This window comes from Solanum stenotomum, chromosome 12, assembly GCF_019186545.1.
Source record: "Solanum stenotomum isolate F172 chromosome 12, ASM1918654v1, whole genome shotgun sequence".
NCBI classification, from domain to species: Eukaryota; Viridiplantae; Streptophyta; class Magnoliopsida; order Solanales; family Solanaceae; genus Solanum; species Solanum stenotomum.
The window spans coordinates 34221440-34246498 of NC_064293.1; the positions used below are offsets into that span (position 1 = coordinate 34221440).

Genomic DNA, 25059 nt, shown 5'->3' on the forward strand with positions numbered 1-25059 from the left:
AGGTTGAAGTATATATATATATATATGGAGTTTATGAGGAAGTATATATTTATTGAAAAAAGAACGCGTGACGGTTTGGGAGAAGAGAGGAAGAGGGAGTGCGTGGAGATCAAGTTAGTTGGGCCAAGTCAAATGAACATTTTTTTTTTCTTTCCGAAATTGATGCAATTTCTTCCTTCTTTGGGTATACAATTTTCTTTTGGTATCAGGGGAGGAATGTAGAGTCCACCCTTCTTCCAATCGAGGAGGGAAGGTGGACATTCCGCCCCTGACTTTTTAGCTTTTAAGAAAATTGTTTTTGAAAATTTTAATATTTGTAGTATTGGTAAAAAGATTCGAACAAGTAAAAATGTAAATTCTCTCTAATGTTGTCTAATTAGAATATGGAATGAGAAAGTTAGCTAGTAAAATGTTGATTGAATGATTAAGATCACTCTATTATTAATAAAAAATTGTGACTTGTGTGTTCGAGGTTTAAAAATTAAGAACCTTTTAATATGACGTGTTTTCCTTTTATCGAGCTTATCAAATGTAAATTTGAATTAATTGAAGTAATAATAATTTCAAAATATCGAAGTACTGAAGAAAAGTTTTTTTTTACTATATAAGAAAATGCAAATCAAAGTCATGACTTAGGAATGTTAATTTTCTTATATCTTGATATTTCTCATTGGAGAAGAATTTCATGTTGGTCTTTTTATTTTCTCCAATTATTTGTCGTGATTTTTAAAATTAGTATTATTAAATTATTTGTTATATTAGAAGTTTAATTTTTTTTTAAAAATATTTTACCCTTGATAGTAATTATTCTCGAAAACACAAACACGTTGAAATGACACATAAATAAAGTAAATCTTCAATAAAGTGATATTAATTAGAGACTATATCTTAAAACATAAATAAAGGTAAATAGTTAAAAATTCTTCCTAATTAATATTTTTTAAAAAAAGTATAAAAGAGAAATACAACAAATAATTTGAAATGGTCTGCGTTAAAGAGAATCCAAGTACCATAAGATCTCTAAACCAGTCATTCAACAATAATTCCTCAACGAGTAATTAGATCAAGGTTTAAGACGGGTACTAGAGAAAATAAGAAATAAGCCGTCTTTTGTTTCCGGTTTCGAAAAATAAGCGTATTTCTGATTATTTATCTATTTTCATTAAAAGTTGTTGTGAGTTGATTCATAGAATATATAAAGATTTTAGCATCAGAATTTGGACTTTAATTTGTTCCGACTTTTATTCATTCGTTCAAAGAGCAACGTGTTCATATAAATAGAAATTAAGTTTAATCTGAAAATTAAATCGTAAAAAGGGTTTAATGTTTTAGTAAAATGGGAATATGGAAGAGCCACGTGGAAAAGTAATTAGGTGAAGAGTGAGCTCAGCCACCGGCTAATTTTCAATATTAATATACACAATCTAATCAATTATAAGTATAATGTTAAATTTGTTATAGATAATTATCTTATTATAGGTTAACTTAATCTTAACAAACTTTCGGTTCTCAAAAGTTACACACTTTCCATTTTCCTTTTTTAAAAAAAAATAAAAATAAATAAATTTTGGGGAAGGAAAAGGGGAAAGGAATTACAAGGCAGAATTAATTTTTTACTAACAAGATAAAAGTTCAACTAACTAATTATTGAGCTACGAAGATTCCATTTCCAACACAATTTCTTAATGACATTGGTCTCTTTTCTTTTTTTTATAACTTTTTAGTTTTAATTTTTCGCTTGATATATTTAAGATTATAAATTAAATAACATTTTACAATATATTACATATTTTTTATTTTGAAATAAAAATATTTAAAATCTTTTTTACTTCTTAAAATTCATGCCAATTAAAGTCATACAAACAAAATGAAAGTAGTCTACTATTTAACCAAAAAAACAAGAAAACTAAAATTGGTCAAAATTCAACCACCGGCTATTACACTGCTACCGCCCTTTTATTTGTCCCATCTTTAATCCCCTTTCCCTTTGAGAAAAAAAATTATATTCTCCTCATGTTGATTTGCTTGTCATATATTTTTTTTATCACGTTCAAAAAAATCTTTTTTTTCTAGCAATTTTTTCATTCTAATTTTACCTATCATAGATTTTAATTTATAAATTACAATATATATGTAACATATTTTAATTTAATAATACGAGACAAACAAATTAAATGAAAAAATACAATTATTTCTCTATTTTTAGATATAATTTTGCAATAAGAAAACCAAAACCAGTGTCTCATTATTCCGACTTTAAACGAAAGTACTAATGTAATCAAGTAGGCATTTTCCTGCACTAAAAATCCACAATCTCACTTTAATTTTAAAATTGTGACCACTGACTACGGAAATTAATTGTGTCGGTCTGAAAATCTTATTTTAGAAATATGTTTTCATTTTATTTGTTATTTTTAACATACTAAGAAAGAATAATTTTTTTTTATGTTTTACTTTTAGTATTAATTACTTATTCTCCAAATTATTTTTCAAGGTCTAATACTACTAAACATTAATTAATAAGAATAATATGATAAAATAACCCTGTCAATTTTTTTTTAATGAATTATGTCAGGTTCAACTATAACAAATAAAAGCGAACGGAGGAAGTAATAAAGGAATCTCACTCTAGGCTCCAGGTTGGTGTAATTCTATTATTATATTCATAAGATTACAACGTACCAAGTTGGGATCTTGTGCTATGTTTTTAATTATTACTATCAGATTAATACCTCTAAAATAGATGAGTTTTAATTTGCTGCTTTAAAAGAGCAACATTAATGCATCAAAATATACATGAAATTGTAGGGTAGGGTCTAGATATTACCTAACACCAAATAGTAGTGATCTTCAACATATTGATCGTTATGGCCCATAATCAACACGAAAAAGAAAGATTTATTTAATTGGCTTTTGCAAAGTGCATTGAAAAAAACATTTAATAAGAGATGAAACTTTTATTTTTGTTGAACCCCACGCAAGAAAATAAAATGGTATCACATCAAAATTCAAAAAACAAATTAAGTATATGCCACGTACTTATATTAATGACCCAAGTTATAAAAGTAATTATATTCTAAAAGTAGAAAAGTATAGAGTCATATTTCTTATAGAAAAATAAATAAATTTATGTCACCAAACATTGTTACCTATTTCCCATGATTTATGAATTAGGTATGATTAGATAAATTGATTAGGGCATGGAACAACAGAAATGAAGTTACGTGACAGAAATTATAGTTTATCTTAATAGGAAAATGATACTCCTCCATCTCATATTACTTATCCACATTATTAATAGTATTTACCCAAGTCACTTGTCTATTTCCAAAATCGAATTAAAATAGAATTAATTAATTTTGAAAGTGTAGACGGTATTGATCACATCCATAAATATTACTACAAAGTTTCAAAAATATATTAATTGTTAATCTGTTTTCATTTAGCTACAAAATAGATACTAGCACATACTACAGCCCAGCTACGATATTTCATGCTCCAAACTTAATTATCAGACATTTACGTAATCAAATAGTGATTCTAGTGCGTATATTTGAATTTTGGTACCAAGGAATGTTGTCCAATATTTTCCTGTTTTGTTGGCAAAAATATTTTTTAAAAACCAAGAAAATTATTTTGCTCAACAAAAATTAAAAAAACACGTCCTATAAATGATATTTCATACTAATTACCCTGCACAATTAATATGAATTCTTTTGAATCACTTTTATTTTTGTTGAAAAAAATGTGAAAAACATTTTCTTTCATACCAGTAATGTCCTATATAAGCAATTTTACCTAAAAGTTACCGTCAACACTCACAGTAATGTCCCAATTTTTATATTATAGTTGCTTGATACGTACATTATTATTGTCAAAATTTCAACGATCACATGGGTATTGTCCAGCATGAATATAATTGTCAACAACATGCTCCAAATCCTCTTTAGTCAAAGCCTCATCACTTTAATTTCTATCTTGTTTTTTTATTTGATCTTCATATTGACTTTTAAGGCTTATACTGAAATTTCTACGAAGATTAAGGGGCTCGTGACACTTTTTCCAATTTCCCTTTTTCGAAGATCTTGCCTTTGCCTAATTTGCTTGGAAGTATATATACTCAAATTCAAACATATGCTCATTAATTTCTACTCACCAGACAATTTCACAACCATCATAAGAAAAAGTATGACACGTTTCTTCTAAGTTTATTCTTGAAAAATTGGATTTTATAACTAATGTAAAAGTTAATTGAGCCCTCAAAACGAAAATTCATTCAATAATAATTTTTAACGTGAATCAAAATTAATCATATCAGCGGACACTAATCGATCGGTTAAACAAAATAATTGTTAATGATTCGGCTACAAATATTTAAATGAACAGAAAGAATGTGAATAGTCAAACGTTAGTTGTGATTAAGTAAACGTATTGACCATGAAAAGAACTAATTGAATTAGGTAATATAGTCCAAATTAAAGTGGTTAAGTACATAAGTTTTCACTAGCTTAAAAACTAAGCTTTGAAAATACTCGCTCGTTCATTTTTACTTGACACATTTTGCTTCATGAAAGTCAATTCAATTAAGCTGTATAGATAAATTGATGAACATTAATCAAAATTTCAAGTTTGAAATTAATTAGATGTTCGAAAATTATATAAAATCTGGATCAAATTCTATACAATTTGATTCTTGAAAAGTAAATCGTGACAAGTAAAAGTGAACGGAGGAAATACAAAGTTGATAGAATTTCAACAAATGATTTTTATTCAACTTTCAAGTAACGAAAAATTTAATTCTTGTCCACACCACACGTGTAACCTTATGTGTATGTACAAGATTTATTGTCCTGCCGACGATAGCCGAAACAATTCGTCAAAGAATAAACATTTTAACATTTTTCATGTTGTCTTATGCAAAGTACGTTTAGTCAATTTTGAAATTATCGTGTGTCATTTAACTGGGATTTTGATGCTGACTAAAATGCTTAAATTCTATTTTGCCAACTTTAAGTGAGATTAACGAATATAGAAAAAAATAAAATCAAACGTTATAGTTCATCCACTCCACGCGTGTAGTTAATTAACTTATTATAAACTTTTCGTACCATATCATTATAATTATATATTAAGTTAATTAAACAAGATTAGTCCCGCCAGGACACCACAGAACTAAAAGGATTTATTTACCAAAAAACTTGGGCTTTGTTTTGTTGCTATAGTCACCATGCCATTAGCATCTAATTAACTGGTTACAATTTGCATATTAAAAAAATGCAAGTGTAATCACTGTTATTGACATGAAATTAATATTAATATTAAAAATTATTGTAATTTTCTTTGTGTTTCTAATTACTACTACTTATTCAGATCCTTTTATTTGTTGAACTAATAAATCATAATTAGTTTTCTTTCTGAAATGAAATTATAGGCATTGAAATTTTGTGGGATAAGTAAGTTGTGTTCGATATCCCTGGTTCATGCCTATATAAAAGGTAGTAAATTCCCTTGAAGATCGAGGCATCTCGAATATCTCATAAACTCTTGGGATATTCATAAATCATAAAGAGATCAACCCAAATCATCCTTAGTTCGAAAAAATACGCCATTAACGCTCTCGAATCACGAAAAAATCATAGGAGGAACAGAATTACACCGATATTATTTTATCATTAATATTCCATGTTTCTTCATATTTTATTTATTATTGATTTCCTCATATTTAAAATTTATTGCAAACATGTACAAGTATTAATACTTTCTCTAAGGAGGCATATGCTCATCAATAATTCATTAAAGGAAGATATATACGTACGCATAATTTAGTCAAATTAACTTTATGATTAACCCCATCAAATGAATTCTTAATAAATGCGTCAGAATAATACTATTATTGAGGGAACATAGACAACAAAATATAGTGTAGTACGTACTAGCTAGAGAACTATTCAAAGCTTAATTAGATTTAGGACAAATTTCTCCCTTAAATTTAACTTCCCCTCTTAAGCCGGCAGGCATATAAATCAACAACTGGCTTTCCATTTTATTGAGAAATTGGGCCATTTACTTTATTTGCTTTTGAGGTTCCAAAAAATAATAATTACTCTTGTAATTTACAGCATCCAACCAAATATAAGAAATCATTGAGCATAACATAGGTTAATTAGTACACAGTACATGGTACACTTGTTTTTGAGCTGGATTATGGCATATATAACCTAAAAGACAAATATATGAGGCCGGTTATTAGGTCAAAATGCACGATACGTGACATGGGTTTGAATCGTGACAAATATGATATCAGAGTTGAACACTCTCTTAGTACGATAGTAGGGGAAAACTTCAACGAGAACGTGGAGCCCCTAAGAGAAGGGTGGGGTCAATGATGGCGGATCGTAGAGTAGGACTGACATAATTCTAGGTTGATAAACTTTTGAAAAAGAGCTCACATGATATCTTTGACGAATCTCATATCAAAATGAAAGAGGAAAGTGAATTAGAGTTACATAAGTTCACATTGTACACACATTTTTAGCTCGATGATGATGGTGTAACCCAAGGCGGACAATATATATGTGAAACCTGATATGCCAAAGCAAACAATACATGTCATAAGCTTGCATCGTGACAAGATGTGTATTTACTTACTCATCTTGATTATTGATTTTCATATATATTACTCTGAGATTCATTCTAATCCTATTTTTTAATTGAGCACATGATATGTTTGGAGGCATGCTTGAATTAATCTTCTTGTAATATTATCAATTATGATAAAAACAGAAGTACATTTTCTGTTAGGAAGTAGATAGGATATGCTTAAATAATAATAATCAACAGAAAAAAATATTAAGCACGCGTCTTTTTTTAAACATTAAATGGTCAATTAGGTATAATTTCCTTGATCTTGTGCTAAAAAATATTCTAAGCACCTACCATTAATTAATATATCATACATAGATTGCACGCGATTAGATTAAGTAAATCTACCTAGCTAAACTTGAGTTTTGATTACAAATTTGAATTTTTCAAACTGAAAATTGAAATAAACAAATCACATTTATTGTTATTATTTTTTGCAAGCAATCATCTAGTAGTTACACTCACGTAATAAGTTTTATAAGGAAAAGTAAGGGAAAAAAAATAATATTTGCCATGCTAACTGTATGGTCCCTAGTGATCAAGCTATTTATTTTATACATTCTTAGCATTTTGAATGGTATTCTTGATTATTTAAAATTATAAATTAAAGTCAACGATAATCCTTGATCTAAATCTTTTGCAAAGTTTTAAATAATAATTATATCCATAATAAAAGACAAACTCTCTAAAATAGTGACAGTGGCTGCCACTTTAAGTGACAGCCCATATGCGTTGTTTAGTTATTTTAATTTATTTATTTAATTAACTGTCGTATTCCCAAGAGTACTGTTTCGACTGTATAATAATGTTTTAATTAATTAATTTTCATTATTCTTTTATTAGTTTACCTATTTATTTTTGTCTTTTCGAGCTAGATGGAAGACAAAATCAACACGGGATGGTTTAGTTGTGTTTAGAAATTAGAATTAACCAAGTGTACAAGCAAAACATGTTCAGTACGTCAGACAAAGAAGCGTAGTCAGAAATTTCATCAAGGATGTTCAAATTTAATATATATGTATGAAAAATGCAATTTGACTTGTATACTTCATACAATTTATAATTTTTCAAACGAAGAATATCTGACCGACCACTCTAAGCTATATATGGCTACGCCACTACGTGAAGCTACATAAATCATTTTATTGTTTTAATTATTTTTCGAGTATACATATAGTCGAAGAATGTGAATTTGAGTTAATTTAGCACAAATCCTCAAATTTTTGAGGGCTCATTCAATGCTTACACGAACTAAAGTAGTTATAATTAATAGCATATGCAATTAAAGAGAGTTGAAAACAGAAAATTACAATAACTTTATTAACCAAGTTACCTTACACTATAGTCTATTATTTAGAAATTATAGTACATAATTATGTTTATATATAATTAAGTCAACTCCCTATTTTTCTTCTTAATTTTGGAGCAGTAGTGTTCATCTGAATAATGTACCTAACGTTACGTACATTTAACATGCTTCAAATCAACCCACAAAATTATTCTACATTAACCTAGCTACCTTCATTACTCCATAATTTGTGCCCCAATTGTCCAATAAGGACCGACCGTGCCACAACAAACATAAAATTAACAAAGAATTATATGGCCCTAGTAAAATTAAATAAATAAATAAATAGGAGCATAAAACAATACAGGTGGCCTGGTGACGGTCGACAACTATTGACTTGTAATGAATGAAAATAATTGGAACATCCCCGTTAATACATATAATTAGATTAAAGATTTTCCAACACGGAGAAGATCAATGAATCTTATTATTGAACTTTAAGAATATAAATAATAAAATTAATCCGTAAAAATATGACATGCTTATTTATTAGCTTATTGTTTGATCCAACTTATTTCAGTTTAAATAACTTTTGGATGAGTTAGTTGATGATAGATTCATTGTTAACTCAATTCATTTCGACACACTTAAATTCAGCTCAACTCGTTCATTTGACATGACTATCATATGGGAATGAAATGTCTCTTAGATAACTCTTTCTCCTTTTATCGACCCTACATGATATAGATATGAATTAGTCGAGTCAGTAAATTTTGAATGATTAATAATAATTATAGAAGAAATCTTTTACTTGTCATAATACAAGATTGTCAAAATGGAAGGGGGAGGGGCAAAACACATACACACACACATTTTTTTCAAGGTTTGTTTTGTTTGTGTTGTCTTAAAATGTGGTGAATTGTCGGTATTGAAGTAAAGAGGTTTGCTAGGCAAAAATTGTACACTCGGCCCCTTGTCCACTCGTTTTGTGTTTCTTTATGGGCACAAACAATTAATTTTTCTTACTATCAATGGGTTTTGTCTGTCTTAAAATTAGAGTATGAATATGCATGATTGGATTGCTACATTTTTCAACCATATTACACTTTACACATATATCTCCCATCCCGCCTTTTTGTGGTTTACTCAATCTATATCACGTGGCAGATTTGGGGTATTATTTTATTTTAGTTAGTAAGGTAGATCGGTGTATTTTTAAGACTGTCAATAGTTCATGAACGAAACTAATAATTTTCTTCAAGTTTAGGAGTGTTAGCCTTTCAATTTCTCTATATATTTTACCTTTTGTTAAGTCTTGATAATAGAACATATATAGGATTTTGAATTCAATTTGTATGTGAACTGATAAATTATACTCCTACGTGAGAAAAGAAAACAAACAAAATGCAAATAACATTTAAGAAAGAACTATAATTTATATATACAGAAAACTAATTAATTAAGGAATTAAACCAAAAACTAAATTGATGGGCTGGGGCAATTTTATCTTTTAAGTTAGCTGTAAGCACTAATTTATGGAAGCTAGTGAATAGCCACTAAAAATGTTTTTGGCATATATAGGAGTTGGCACTTGGCAGCATGATATTAATTTGTCTTTAGAGGTGTCTAATATTGCTTCTCATATACTCCCTCCGTTTCTATTTACTTGTCAAATATTTTCTAATTTGATTTCTTCTTTTATTTGTTATTTTTGACAAATCATTGATGGACAACATTTTTTTCTTTGACATCCTCAATTTGTCTTTAGAGGTGTCTAATATTGCTTCTCATATACTCCCTCCGTTTCTATTTCTAATTTGATTTCTTCTTTTATTTGTTATTTTTGACAAATCATTGATGGACAATATTTTTTTCTTTGACATCCTCAATTTATTAACAACGAGTTAATGTCTTTGAAAATATAGTGAGTAAATATGTTTGAGACTCTATTAATTAGTAGGGCAAAAATGATAAACTCGCTACACCAATTATTATTTTCTGAATGAGTAAATAAAGTTAAAATTCTACAAGTAAATAAGAACGGTGGAAGTATGTAACTTGCTGCCTCAAATGTGAAAAGTACATATGATCTCTACTTCTTGTTTCTTTTTCTTGTGTCTGCTATTATTTGAGATATTATAAAAAAACAAGAGTGAATCAATAATGATCATTGACTGGAAATATTATGGGGGAGATAATATATGGATCAATTAGCTAGAAGTCAGAGGCGGAGCTAGGTGGCCGGTGGGGTTCATTGGTTCAGAGAACCCATTTTTTCGTAAATTCTATATTTGTATTAGAAAATTAAATAAATATATGTGTATATTAACTTGTGAACCCCCTAACAAAATTGATTGGTAGTTCAATTGTAAGTAAGGCCGGTGAAAATATTTTTGACACTAGTATTGTGGATTTTCAAACTCTACTTTTGTAATATTTTGCTCTTCTATCCTAAAATTTAGAACCCCAAACTTCTAATCCTGGCTTCGCCTCTGCTAGAAGTACAAAAAAGGAATTGAAAATGGGGAGGCCCAAATGTTGCTTCACATTTTACGTTATTTCATAGTATTATATTGTATTATTACATTTGTTTCAAATCACTTGAAGTCTTCAACTTAGATGACATCCTGATCATTTAGATTATGGTAATAAGTAACTTGTTATGCTTTTTCTTATTTAATTAATTGTTTGTTAAAACAAAGGACACAACTAGCTATGTTTTATATATAATTTTTTAATAATAAGATCGATCTAGCCAACTTGCTAATCTTCTGTTAGATTTTTTCTTTTTTAAGATTTAGTTTTTATGTATATTTTACGTTTTGATTGAAACTCCAAAGAAGAAGAAGAAAAGAGGGGCTTTCTAGCTGCCGTAATTATAACGGAAATTATTCTTCATATGACTAATCAAACTAATTAAACATTTAATTACTATTCATGTGAGGCACGATATCCTTTAATTTATTTATTTTTATTTCCTTAAGTTAGATACATCATACAACACAATAATATAAAGAGTATAATTGAATAGTTAAATAACTACTAATTAAATAATTAAGGAATCTTAGGGTCGTCAGAGATTTAACCTGAGAATTTTGTTCATTCCTTGACGAAATCCACCATTTCTAATAATTGAATTTATAAAATTCCATAGGTAGTATTCTATGAAAATGAAGTATAATTTTTATGATTTCGCAGAAGTCAAGAAAACAACATGCATACCATGCCTCTACTTTAATTTAGTATACATCGTGAGTTAAATACATATAATTCTATATAATTGAGTCAATAGTTCTTCCTTTTAAATATGAATTAATTAGTATAAATTGAGATTAATGGACTAGCAAACTCTTAGTTTAAAGCAAGTAGTAATGTTAAGTAGAAAATGTAATGAGGAGACTTATTATGTTATTGTCGAATAACTAAAAGTAACATTTCGAGTGTATATGTTTAGTATCACGAAAAATATTTTCTTGAAAAATATATATTTTTGTTCTAATGTTTGAAAAGTAAGTAAAAATCTTGTTGTTTGAAAAGGATTTATATATAACACAGACGAATAAAATGAATTGGGCTGGTGGCGGGATGATAGGAGTTGGGATGGGGTTGGAGACTTGGGGTTGATGTCGAGGGGGTTTAGGGGTCGGGGTTGGGACCTTGAGGTGAAGGTCAAAAACGTTCGAGGAGGACAATCAATGTAAAATACTATCTAGGAGAACTTGTTTTTCCTATTTTTCTCTTCAGCTTTTTATGTATGCCTTTCTGATTTAGATTTTAATGTCTTCCCTTTTTCCTATTTAAGAAACGCCCCTTTAATTTCCAATCTCATGTATCATAAGTCATTTTCTTATTTATGATGAATTATGTATGCTTTTCTGATTTAGATTTTAATGACTTCTCTTTTCTCTATTTAAGAAACGTCCCTTTACAAATCCCACACATCATAAGTAATTTCCCTATGTATGATGAACTTATTTCTAGAGAAATTGTTTCTAAAATATTTTAATGGAAAAACTAGAAAAAAAATTCCTAGAGTTTCATGAGCAATATATATTTGTCTAAAAGACTAATTAAAACCTCTGAGTTTTCTATTTATATGCTAGGATTATACATAAAAAATAATAATTAGAGATGTCAATTTTCGTGCGTTAACTTTATAATAATATGAAAATTTAGTCTTTGTATAAAAAAAGAAATATGCCACCATAACTAAATGGAACTGTCACTTTCCAAGAGCCAAGAATAATAATAAAAGACACTGGCGTGTAGTGCGATGGTCTTAATTAATTTACTTAATTCTTTTCTAGAATACTACTTAATTTTTTACATAGCTTCATCAGGAATGACCAAATAATCATGGTCTATTATACGTAATTTAACCCTGTATTTCTATAAGATACTATTTTCACAGTTTGAATCTATGACCTCCTGATCTCATGACAATAACTTTCAAGTTACGTCAATGTTCTCTTCAATAATGCTATTATTTTAAGCAAAAGAAAATGTATCTACTGCCAAGAAATATTAATTTCTTGACTAAATCTACAAATACTAATAAGTGTATATTATATATAAAATAGTTTCACAAATTCCATAAGTGATGTACAACATTTTAAAACATGTCAGTTTCTATGCAGAATTAACAAGCTAATCGTGGACTTCTGCACAAAAAGAGTTCTTTTTTGGGGAAATTGTCTCATTTCCACTCTCCTTATTTTTCCTTCACTAGCTTCGTTCCCAGGAAAAAAAAGTAGTAATAACTCGGACTAGCCACTTTTCAGTTTTGTAATTTAGAAATAATCATTGCTATAAAATTTTAAATATCAAATGTGAACTGTCATGGCAATATCATATATTTTCACTTGTGAAATTTAGAACTCCATGATAACAACTACTACTATTTGTTAATTGTATATGTAAAGAAAGTCGGTATTTGTTAGTTTTATCCGGAAAAAAACTCCCTCTAGTTCAGATTATTTTTTAAGAAATGAAACATGAGTGGAAAAGTCCTTATGTTACCTTCTCTAAATTGGCAATAAATAACCCCTTTTTGTTTTTTTAGCATGAAAAGTTTTTTAATATTTATTTTTGCATTAAATAGCCCAATTTATATTCTTGAAAACTGAACTGCTTCTCATATATTTTCTTTTCTCTCTCTAATATTGAGATACGGTAACTACCCCATTGATCCTTTTATTTCGTTATTTAAAAGGTAATTTTTTTAATTTACTCCAAATCCCTTTCATCAGATTTGTCAACCGCAACAAGTTAAATAATATTATATATAACATTTTCTCTTTCTTCTTTCTTTCTTAATTCCTTATAAGTTTTTCAAAATTTTCTGTTCTAAATTTTTTCTAATGGCAATTCTATTTTCTTGCCTTAATTTGTTCCGTATTTTTATATGTAAGGTAAATTATTGATATTTTAGTGTTATTTATTTGGGTTTCTCAATTTGTTTTGGGGATTTAGATTCTGGTGTTTGTGATTTTTGTTAAATTCATGGGTAAAAAAACCTTTCGTAAGATTTCTGTTAAAATCGAGATGATGATTCCAAAAAATCAATGTATGCATTGTTGCCATACGGTAGAGTTGATATAAAATCTAATTATATCAGCATACTTAAGTTAATCATATTTACTATATATATGGTTGTGTGTATACATTGGTGCAAACACAATACAATTGAATGTATACAAACAAGTATGTATACATATTTGCGTGTATACATTGGTGCAGAAACATTAATATTGAATGTGTACGAATACTTATGCATACACGGTTGTGTGTATACATTGGTGCATAATCTTTACAATTGAATGTATACAAATACTAATTCTTTAAAGGATGCATAATGTAGGAGTTAATAAATAATGAGGAAGATTAATCAACCCACGTCCTTTTTTGACTGTTAGTTGCAGACACATTTTTTAAAGCATGATGTCTTGTGTGATGTCATCCTTATGGACGCATTGCGTTGCCTACTCGGAAGACTATCAAGAGTAGGGTTCTACTGTGTTTTGCTCATTTTTTGATATACATACACGTTGAGATCGTTGAAAAGCCTAGATATGGTAAGCCCAACTTCCGAACTCTTTAATTCAAGGGAAAATTACGCATATAAGCAAACATATAATAGTTAATTAATTAGCATAACTATTGTTTGCCTTAATTACAATTCGTGGCCTACTTTTAGCTATAATTATGCAGCTTAGCTTTTTAGTTTTGTATAATTCGCACTTTGTATAATTCGGAATTTGTATAATATAATTTGTATAACTTTTGTATAATTCGTATTTTGTATAACTGTTTACACTTTTGATGTTTGTAATTGTATAAATTTGTTATTTTGAATTTATACAAAAATAACTAAATTATACAAATGTACTAGCGAATTATACAAACCTGCGAATTTATACAAATCCGCGAATTATACAAACGAGATAACTTAAATTGTAGCTACAGTCCATAAATATGCAAATTATAGCTATGAAACATAATTAAGTTTATTATAGTGACTATTTGCGAAAGTTCCTCTTAATTCAACAACACTTGGGCTTTTAAATGAGAGAGTTTTTGCTTTTGGGCTTTTAAATGAGAAATTTTTCATCTGCACTAGTCCAAAGTTCAAATGTTTACTAAGTAGCATCAAATCAAATATGGGCCAAATTGTCCAGTAAATGGCTTGATCCACATTTTCTTCCAGAAATCTCTGTATGATTGAGAAAAATACTTTTTTTTTCCCTCCTAATATGTGGTGTAAATTAACTCTTACAATTTCAATTGTCACTTTATCAACCACATATTGTTTAATTTTTAAGTTTTGCACTCATCAAGAAGCAAAAATAAGTTAGCTTTTGGGAAAATGGAATCTTGTTATTTCACTGTAACAAAGCCATCATCATCATCTTCAACTATTCTGAATTTTCAGGTACAACTTTTCAACATGTCCTTTAATAATTGTTACATTTTTAAATATTTGTGTCCTTTTTGTATGTAATATACTTATCTCATTATGTATTTCAATTTTTATAGTTGATCAGTGGGTGAATTAGCTAACGGGAAACTTTAGTGTGTAAAGGGAGGCAAAACATAATTATTATTATATTCTTAGTTACATAAATTTTGGGTGCAGTTGAAAAATTGATGTTTGATTCTTGATCCTTCGAGAGGGTGAGGCTTGTGTGCAAGAGTTTTCCTTAAGTTGGTGATAGAAATGCTTATAAGGACATATTGATGAGTTTTTTTTTTTTTTCCCGGGTTAAATGGATAATAAATAGCATATGTACTCTAAGGTAGTTCAGTGATTGTTTTTACCAAGTTACTGTTATATTCCAATATTTGTTGTTCAAAGGTGCTACGAGCCCTCTGCCTCATGTATCTAACCGGCTCGAGTGGTTCACTGGTTCCACCGACTAGACCAAAAGATGTAGTTCCTAGTATGTCTGCCCATACTGCCTCGTTGGCAAAGACTGGAGGAGATATAACCGAATTCTGTTAGTTATCTACATTCCTGTATAGTGGTTTTCTTTTTTGACTCGTAGTTGTTGGATTCTGATTACTTGTAGGTGGCTGAGAGTCATCGATCACTCATAATATATTTCATAAAACTGTGCAAAGTGTCCAAAACCCAGTTTTTTTAGAGAAGCTATTGTTTAAACCATAATGTAGTAGTCTTAGTCTAGATGAAACAGAGGTATACATGGAATTTTAGTGGGAAGAAAGTATTAGTGGTGAATGAAAACTATGATTTTTTCTTGAGGGTTTTTTGCTGGGGTGGTGTGTGTTTTCTTACTTGATGTTGATGCCAAATACTTGGTTGTTTACATGAATTTATAAACCTGTCAGTAGTTACTACCATGAAAATAGCTATAGGACTTTGTTTATCAAATTCTCTGCCACTAGACACACCATGAAGCTTTGTGACGTATTTCCGGTTTTGCGATGCATTTGATGATATCATAGTTCCAAAAAATAGAGTATAATATGGATTTGTTTTAACCACTGGAAAAATGCTTAGACTTGCAACTCATTTGAAGTGTAAATTGGACTTCAGATTCATCTGTGGACGACTGCATTGCTTCATTTTCCTTTTCTGTATTTCCTTTACTCCATTCTTGGCAATTTCTAACTTTTACCATTTATACCTTTGTATGTGGTAATACATTGCAGGGTGTTTCATCTTTTGGTGGAAGATCGTCTCAGAAATCCTTAGGTGCCCCATCTTATCTTTCCTGGCCATTATCTAGACCTGAAAAGAAACATCAAAATTTTGTTTACAGGCAGAAGACGTTTAAGGGTGCCATATTGGCAGAAGCTGGAAAACAAGGTTGGGATTTTGGCAGATTTATAAAGACATTGTATTTTTTTAATGGCCCTCCTTCCCCTGCAAAGGTTGGCCTTTCTTTTCCCTTTCTGGCAAGTGGCGTATGACTCTTTTCGTGGCGCTTCATTACTTCTAACCGATTTTTCTTTTTCTTAAAGTTTTTTGAATCACTGATTGAGAAACTAACTGGTCCATCACCTAGTAAACCAGTTAACTCGATGGATTCTTCTGGAATTACCCTGGTTACTGGAGCCACTGGTGGTGTTGGGAGAAGAGTGGTGGACGTATTACGCAACAAAAAATTGTCTGTCCGAGTACTCGTATGTTTCTTCTGATCTTTTTTACCTTTGTTGTTTCCTTTCTAAGATTTGTATAACTCTTTCTTTTGCTTACTAAATGGAAAAACATGTTATTTGAGTAGAAAAGAATAATGTCCAGTCCCTCTATTTTAACTAAAATTTCCTTCTTCTTGACATTCTTAAATACTTTAGGTCAGAAATGAAGAGAAGGCAAGAAGAATGCTTGGTGAAGATGTTGACCTGGTGAGTATCCTTTTGATGTTATTCTCACTCTCTCTACTCTGATATCAGGCATGGTTTTATCTTTGCCCATATAGTTTGAGACTCAGAAATCGATTCTTCTCTTCTAGGCTCTAATTACAGCTGAGAAGCCCCATTATGTTTTACAGTTGACGCTTCCTGTATTTTTTTTTCATCGAGAATGCACCTGCGCCTGCCAAATTCATTGTCCTTGTCATGACCTTCCTTCTGTTATTCTTTTCATTAATATATCTGCAACACGGAAAATCCATATAAGGACCAACACACAGCTGTTGCAATACACTCACATATTCCACCAAATGAACTTGTGCCTTCTCTTACTAAAATTCTAGGTTGTTGGAGATGTTACCAAAGCAAGCACTCTGCTTCCTGAGTACTTCAAAGGAGTAACGAGCGTAATTAATGCTGTTTCTGCCATTGTTGGCCCGAAGGAAGGGGATACCCCTGACAGGGAAAAATACAGTCAGGTAAATAAGCTGTAACTTTTGATAAACTCCTGTAGTGTATTCTTTACATCACTCTGTTGCTGGGCCATAAATTCAACTCTCGGTCCTTCTTTGACTAAACTACAATCACTTGTTTTTCTTTGTAGTCCATGTATGAGTTCAATGGTTTCATCTTTTAGCTTAACATAATATTTCGTCTTGCTTATGCTTATACTCTTTATGCGAATTTGCAGGGAATCAAGTTCTTTGAACCCGAGGTGGCCAACTGATTGCCTATCCTTGGAGTTATATTGTACTGTTTCCCTTCCAATTTTATAAGCTAACTTTGGTGTTGGAGCACCAGTTCACTAAGCATCCTTGTTTACCTGGCAGAACAGATTAAAGGTGACTCACCTGAAATGGTAGAGTACATTGGAATGAAGAATTTAATAAATGCTGTTAAAGAAAATGTTGGCCTTCGCACAGGAAAACTACTATTTGGATATGAAGGTATGCTTTTGGAGAATGAAGAATCCGTTGTTGAACTGTTATATTTGGCTCTTACAATTAGGTACCAACATTAGAACAAATAAAAATGAACAGAAAGAAAATCTAGCGAGATTTTTATTATATCATTGTGGCGTAAAACAACTGACATCTGTTTATAGCAAAGATCTATATCTTATTTGTGTATTCATGATATCTTGGAGGCAGACATAGAGCGGGAAAAACTGTACTTGAAAATGATTTTCATTAAATTCCATAAAAATATAACAATGTGGAATTAGGGAATGGGGCTGCCCGGGGAGGGATACTATATGATCTTCTTGCTCTTATGTGACTGATTAGTGTCCGAGTTCACATTTGTATGGAATAATCACCCAGGCTAGTTCCTCTTTCTTTCCCGTCTTTTTACTGCTTTATTTTCAGAATTTACGTCTATATAAGGTTGTTTAGGTTCATACAATAGATTGACTTTGTTCAGTACTTCCATGCAGGTAATTCATTTAAAGAACTTCCTTGGGGGGCTTTGGATGATGTTGTGATGGGTGGAGTGAGTCAGAGTACATTCCAGATAGATCTAACTGGTGGGGAAAATGGTGGACCAACAGGACTCTTCAAAGGTTACCTTTCTTCATAGATTCAATGTTCCGGGTGATTCTTTGTTAGTAGTCTGTTGGTTCGTGGTGATCTCTAATTCTTAAATAATCAATTTAACTTTGTTTCGTGTTTGTTCAGGTATTGTTACCACTGCTAACAACGGGGGGTTTGCCAGTATTAGGACAAAGGTAAAAAGATAAAAAATCATTAAGCTGGTTTTCTGCTTTGTTTTTCTCGCTTTCTACTTCATGTTTGGTTATGAAGTTGTTGATGGCTGAATCATGTTGTTTGACATGCCTGAGGCTTAACTTTTCATGTTGTTTGGATGTGTTTATGTATCGTTAACCCAGAACATTATTGTCTCTCTCTTTTTGTTTATAATTTTATCTTTAATCATACTGGAATCAAGCTCATAAGCAATAACCTGATCCTTTACCATACCTTGTACTTGTATTTAATATTTATGTTTAGCCTGTTACAATCCTTGTTATTTGAGAATAAAAAAACATTTCAGCTATTACATTCTGCAGACAGCATAACATTTGACTAAAATTCAACATGTCGACTTGAGAGACATTCATTGACTTGCCTCCTTAGTTGGAGTATTCATCATTCACTTTTTATTATTCGGTGTAGGGAAATGAAAGAAAAATATGATCACTCCTAACTACCCATATTAGAGGTGCTAGAAATATCCAACATGAAGGGTATCCAGCCTCCCGCTATCTGTTACTTCTTTATCAAACATGGAAGATGATTCTACCCTCCTTACACCTTTCCTATTTTCGCCCCAATTAGCATGGTGTTATCCAAGAATAAGCTAAATTATATTCCCTAAAAAGTGACTTAGCCAGTAAGAGTTTTCATTATGGGAGTATGGCCGGTGATTTTACACAAAATTACAGTTGCATGTGGGACGTAATTTTCATGAGTGAAGCTCGAGTAGCAGCTTAGCCAAGAGCTAACTGTGCATTTGCCTCAATCACAATATGATCAGGGAAAGATAGTTATTACTTTTTGATTTCCTTGCCCGTGTGTTGCAGAACTTTTCTGAACCCGAAGACCTTTCTGCTTATGATGGTTTAGAGTTGCGCCTTAAAGGTGATGGCCGTCGTTATAAGCTTATTGTTCGCACTAGCAGTGATTGGGATACTGTGGGTTATACATCAATCTTTGATACCGTTGAGGGTTGGCAATCGGTTAGTTTCTTGTGAATTTCAGCAACTTTCCAACTTTCCTCATATCTAAATTTTATCCTAAGCACATCATTTCCAGGTTCGTTTGCCTTTTTCTTCTTTGAGGCCTATATTCCGTGCACGAACCGTACTAGATGCATCGGCTTTTGACCCCAGTCAAATCACATCATTACAGGTATTTTATATCAGCTGCTTGCCTTTGTTCATCTTTGCATTCTCTTTCCCAGCTTTCTGCATTTTTACTTTTTTTTTTCTTCTGGAAATTTGCAGCTTATGTTCAGCAAATTCGAATCTGATGGTAAACTGAATCCAACATTCAAAGAAGGTCCCTTTGAACTTCCTATATCATGCATTCAAGCTTATCTTAAAGATCCCATTACTCCCAGGTTGGATTCTTGATCCAACTTTTATATTGTTGGTTTAAACTTGAAGCAGTGAATTTTTCTTGCTTGATTTTTTGGTTTGTATTTAAACTTGAATTGGTGCAGCATTCTTCCTTGATTTTTCGGTTTTGTACCAACTCTACTGTTCTGCAGGTTTGTACATGTGAGTTCTGCTGGTGTAACTAGACCAGAAAGACCAGGAATTGATTTAAGCAAACAGCCTCCAGCTGTGCGATTGAACAAGGAATTGGGCTTCATCCTGACATTCAAGTTAAAGGTTTGTACCTTGAGTTTTCCTACATCTTTCACAACGAGGATAATTCCTTGTTAAATGATTAATGGTTAGGATACTTATCCACCAAAAGAAATGCTTATAATGGTCTGGATGAAGTCCCAAATCTAGACCCTGCAGTGGAGTATAGTAAAATGGGATTGTGATGTTTTAAGTAAAATGTCTTATTATTTAAAAATGATAAATGGTCATTGAGATGGATCGATGATGTTCCCATTGCAGCGGCAGGGACTCATTAAGAGAGATTTTGTCATCTATTGAACATAAATGGTTAGCTTGCAACATTTCCTAAGTTAACCAAAGTTTCATATATGCTAAGCTGGTGCTTTTGTCAAGTGTTAACCCTGTTGGAGGTTGTCGTAAAATTTTTGACCATATACAAAGTAGATAATAGTTATAATTAAGTAGGAGATAGGATCCTTTGCAATTACCTTTCTCTGAAATATGTAGGAGATAGTAGTCTTCTTCTTGGCATGCGTTGCTACCTATACATTCCATTTGATAACAGCTTACATCTCGGTTTACAATGAGCATTCTGCTATTAGTATCGACTGGAAAAAGGACGTTGAGCTCTTTCTATCTTGAGTGTTTTACTATTTGAGATCCCTATTCTCACACAGATAAACTTTCATGCCAGGGGGAGGATGAGATTCGAGAATCTGGGATACCATATACAATAGTCAGGCCTTGTGCCTTAACTGAGGAGCCTGCAGGAGCTGATCTCATTTTCGATCAAGGCGACAATATCACGGTATTTGCTCAGAAATTAGAAATTTATCTTCTGATTTATAAAGCCTTGTGGAGCCTTGTATAATTTCACGGTATTTGCTCAGAATTAGAGAGTTGTTTTCTTATTTATTAAGTCTTGTGGAGTCTGTATAATTCTTTTTATGTCCTCCATAAAGTCTAGCTGAAGATCAATTTGCATAATGTTGATGGCGGTGAGCTTTCTTTCTAATTTCTCATGCGAACATTTGTATCTGGTATGTACAGGGGAAGATATCCCGTGAAGAAGTTGCTCGAATATGTGTGGCAGCTCTGAAAAGCCCCTATGCATGTGACAAGACATTTGAGGTGGTGCTTTTCCTTACAATATGACAAATATGTGTTTTTTTCTGATGTTCCCTTACTCTCTGCAAAGTTATATTTGTCTGACGAGAAACATGTTATATAACTACTCTCTTGATCCTGAGTAGCTTTAAACCACACTTATTGCATCTTGTGCTTGTATTGCCTCTAATGTTAGATCCATTGGCTAGGTGGATAAAGGTATATGCATATTCTATTTTTAAGGTATCTTTGTCTGGATAGCCATTAATTTAGACACAGTTTTTGGATTTTCAGCTTTTCAAACTCATGCATCTAAATCTATTTGGATAGGAGGCAGATAAATTTTTTAAAGGGTCTGGAAGCACTGACAAATAGTAGCAATCTTCAGAACTGTGTACATATAACTTCATGTTATACTATTAACTCCAATTAATTTTAACTGCTATGAGAATTTCATTAGATTCTTGCATAGTCCATTCTATCTTCTTCTTCGGTTGGTGTCAACACTGTCACGAAAACTTAATACTGCGTCTGTGGCTGCAAATTGATAGAAATAGGTTCCGTGAAAGTAAAGACAATTTCCTGTAATGTGTTTGAAGTTCTCACCATGGTTTTAGGTTCGCAAACAACTATATAGTGATCTATATCAATTGATTATTGAAGGATCTGATCTACCTATTTTCCTGCTTTTTCATGGGGAAAAAGAAGGAAAATGGACAAATACATATATATAGGAATAGGTATGTATGTACTAAGTTACTAATAAAGAACTCACAATTTCCTCTGGTCAGGTTAAAAGTGTCATTCCATTTAGTGAGCCGTACACAGTGGATCCAGAAAACCCTCCTCCGGAGAAAGATTACAATGAATACTTCAAGACTCTGAAAGATGGCATCACTGGGAAAGAAAGCCTAGAGAAAACACCTATCTCTGTATAATGACCTAGCATGGTATGTTACTTATCTAAGCATATGGACTAGTTTCATTTTTCCAAAAGGACATTTCAACGTAACGGTTTATTTGTTTGGTTTAGCTGCACCTGTTGTTCACTAGTTGATATTGCCATGCATATGTTAGCAGATTACAATGTTTACAAGCTGCAACGACATTATTAACAGAAGAAGGTCGTGCTTTGGGGTTTTGTGACCTGAACCTAGAAATTAAAACTCAGATGAGGTGTGTTGTACGGTTCATCCCCAACTCCCCCTAAAAGTAAGAAACTAAGGTAATCTGATCTTCATGGTCCAAAAGGCAGAAGAGAGGTGTGTTTTTTGTACATATTTTTAGCTGGCATAAGTTCAGTCTCATATTGAAATAAATAATAGAATGTCTACCAACTACCATGAATATATTGGCATCTTATTTACCACGTATTATCTACTTTGTGTCAAAGCGTTGATACTATAAGTTCTGTTTAAAAGTTGAAGTTTTGTTTTGACATACAATGTAGATTTTTTATGTTGTAATTTTTCATATAAATATGAAAATCCCTGGAGTTATAAACATAAAGATAACAATTTGTCAATGTGAGTTATCAAATCCCCTATATTACCAAACGATTGTGTTTACATCAAAAGTAGAAAAGACAACCCGTCAGGATTGATTTATTTTAAAAGTGTTTTTTGAGCTAAAATAGCTTTTAAGTATTATTTTTAGCGAGTTTGGGTAAGTGAAGAAAGTGCTTTAAATACTTAGTTTTAAGCTAAAATGCTAAAATTAAGCCAAAAGTTATAATATAGCTGGTCTAATTTCACCACAAAACTGGCTTCTTATTCTCACCAGATGCCCATCACTCAACTCTATTCCAATCTCCCTAGACGTCTCTTTCTACTGAACAAATGGCAATTGCCTAGTATTAGGAGCAAGCTATATCGACCTCCATCATCGAGTAAGTCTTCATGTTCAGACTCCAACTGTACATGTTCTTGGCTAGAAGCCTCTGGGTGTCCTTCATTATCATCAGTAGCAGGGGCAGATTGAATTTTCATTTTTTTTCACTTTAACCCGTAGAATCTTCAACTTTTCCTCCAGTTGATCAGAAATATTAGCCATGTCAGGTGTATCAAATTGATCAACATCTTGTGATGATGTAGAACAAACATCGGCTGTTTTCTGAATTTTTGAATTCATAATATAAAATCGATTGGTCTTCACAAAAGTATTTCATATGAAGAGATGCCATTGCCTCGGCAGCAAATGCAGTTGGGAATTATGTTTGATGTTTTAGTGTTAGAAAGGAATGTTTTGTGTTTCTCTCCTACTATATTCGGAGGGTGGGGGGGATTTTAAGTTATGGATAATGAAAGACTATAGTGTCTTTGAACCGAATTAATTGCTATACAAGATTCTAGACTTTTTTTAGCCGTACCAAAAAATGGTGAAGTTTTGCTCTGCTCGCTGCATAGACGGTGAAAGTTTGGTCGTATTCATAAAATCAAATGGACCAGTTGGATTATGGTCTCAACGTTGTACGACTAAGGGTAACTTATTTGAATGGAAAGTTTGATCTCTCCAAAATTACTTAGTATTTGTTTATGTATGAGATGCGTGCTTCTTTTCAAAATCATGTTAGTTCATGTTTTCTGAGTTGAGTAATCCTAATACAGAACCTTATTGAACTATAAAAATGGACTACTATTTCACATTTTTTTCTTGAAAAGAGATTATGTTGTCTTCATATTAGATATTTTACCATATAGATTCATATAATTTAAAATACAATAATTGAGTTGTATTATTTAATAAAATAAATTGAAAGTTAGGTTTTAATATTATTTTTTTATTATAAAAGAAAGAAAATTCAAAAAATAAATAAATATATTTTTTCACTTAAATATTATAATCATTTAATACTTTTTAATTGATATTTAATATTTTTTTAAGAAAAAAAAAAAAAAAAAGAAGAAAAGAAAGAAACATACACAAAAAAAAAAAAAAAAAAAAAAAAAAAAAAAAAAAAAAAAAAAAAAAAAAAAAAAAAAAAAAAAAAAAAAAAAAAAAGAAAGAAAGAAAACACGTACAGGGAAAGAGAAAGAAAAGATAAAAAAAAAAAAAAGGAAAAAATCTTCCTAATCTCTTTAGAATATCTTGTTAAAACTAATCCCAAACCTCATAAAACCTTATTTCCTATTTTAAATCCAACTCAAAAAAATAATTCTTAAATTACCAAACTCTAAAAATCTAATCCTACATTAATACTAATTTCTATCAACTAGATGCCTATATATACCCTACTTATCAATCATCAAAATCACTCATCACAAGAATACACGTACAAATAAAAAAAAAAGTCCTCTTTTATTTGCTTTCTTTTCTTAAAAGAGTTTGATAATTAGAGAACTCGAGTTTGGATTCTTGTTCAAGTCTTCATTCTGCGGTTCTTGATTCATTACCACTAATATTCCTTATTTGAAACAACACTCGTAGCAATCGTTGGTCTTCTCGACCAAATCAAGGTACATGTTGTACTTAAAAACCTTTTGCTCTCTATGTACCTTTCTTTTTTCATATTTGATCTTTTGCATTTTTTGAAAATATTAACACCTTCACTTGCCTGTCTTATCTAGGAAATGGATATTCACTTACCAGAGGAAATAATTATGGACACACTTAGCAGGTTACCTGTACAGTCTCTTCTTCGATTCAAATGTGTTTCAAAATCTTGGAAGAAATTAATCGTCGAATCTTATTTTACGAGGAAGCATCTCAATCATGCCAAGAATAATCAAAATTCCCAGAAATTTCTTAGTTGTCGTCGGTTCCCTGACCCTGAGGATGGTGTGGTTTCCTACTATTG

The 25059-nt window shown here is 31.1% G+C and overlaps 1 protein-coding gene across 7 annotated transcripts; it reads left to right on the top strand.

The window, feature by feature from the left end:
• The first annotated feature begins 14704 nt into the window (after positions 1-14704).
• Positions 14705-25036, top strand: LOC125847692 (protein HIGH CHLOROPHYLL FLUORESCENCE PHENOTYPE 173, chloroplastic). Of its 7 annotated transcripts, none has more exons than XM_049527354.1 (17): positions 14705-14861; positions 16103-16324; positions 16415-16576; positions 16748-16798; positions 17149-17283; positions 17496-17519; positions 17640-17751; positions 18240-18365; positions 18481-18530; positions 19386-19541; positions 19618-19713; positions 19809-19924; positions 20075-20198; positions 20851-20964; positions 21207-21287; positions 22055-22213; positions 24830-25036. In XM_049527354.1, the coding sequence occupies exons 1-16, from the start codon at positions 14796-14798 to the stop codon at positions 22199-22201; spliced, it is 1782 nt and encodes a 593-aa protein (XP_049383311.1). In that variant the 5' UTR covers positions 14705-14795; the 3' UTR covers positions 22202-22213; positions 24830-25036. The 7 variants fall into 7 exon arrangements, with proteins under 7 accessions (XP_049383311.1, XP_049383309.1, XP_049383308.1 ...); XM_049527352.1 differs by lacking the exon at positions 24830-25036 and adding an exon at positions 22297-22613; XM_049527351.1 differs by lacking the exon at positions 24830-25036 and adding an exon at positions 22341-22613.
• Positions 25037-25059: the final 23 nt, after the last annotated feature.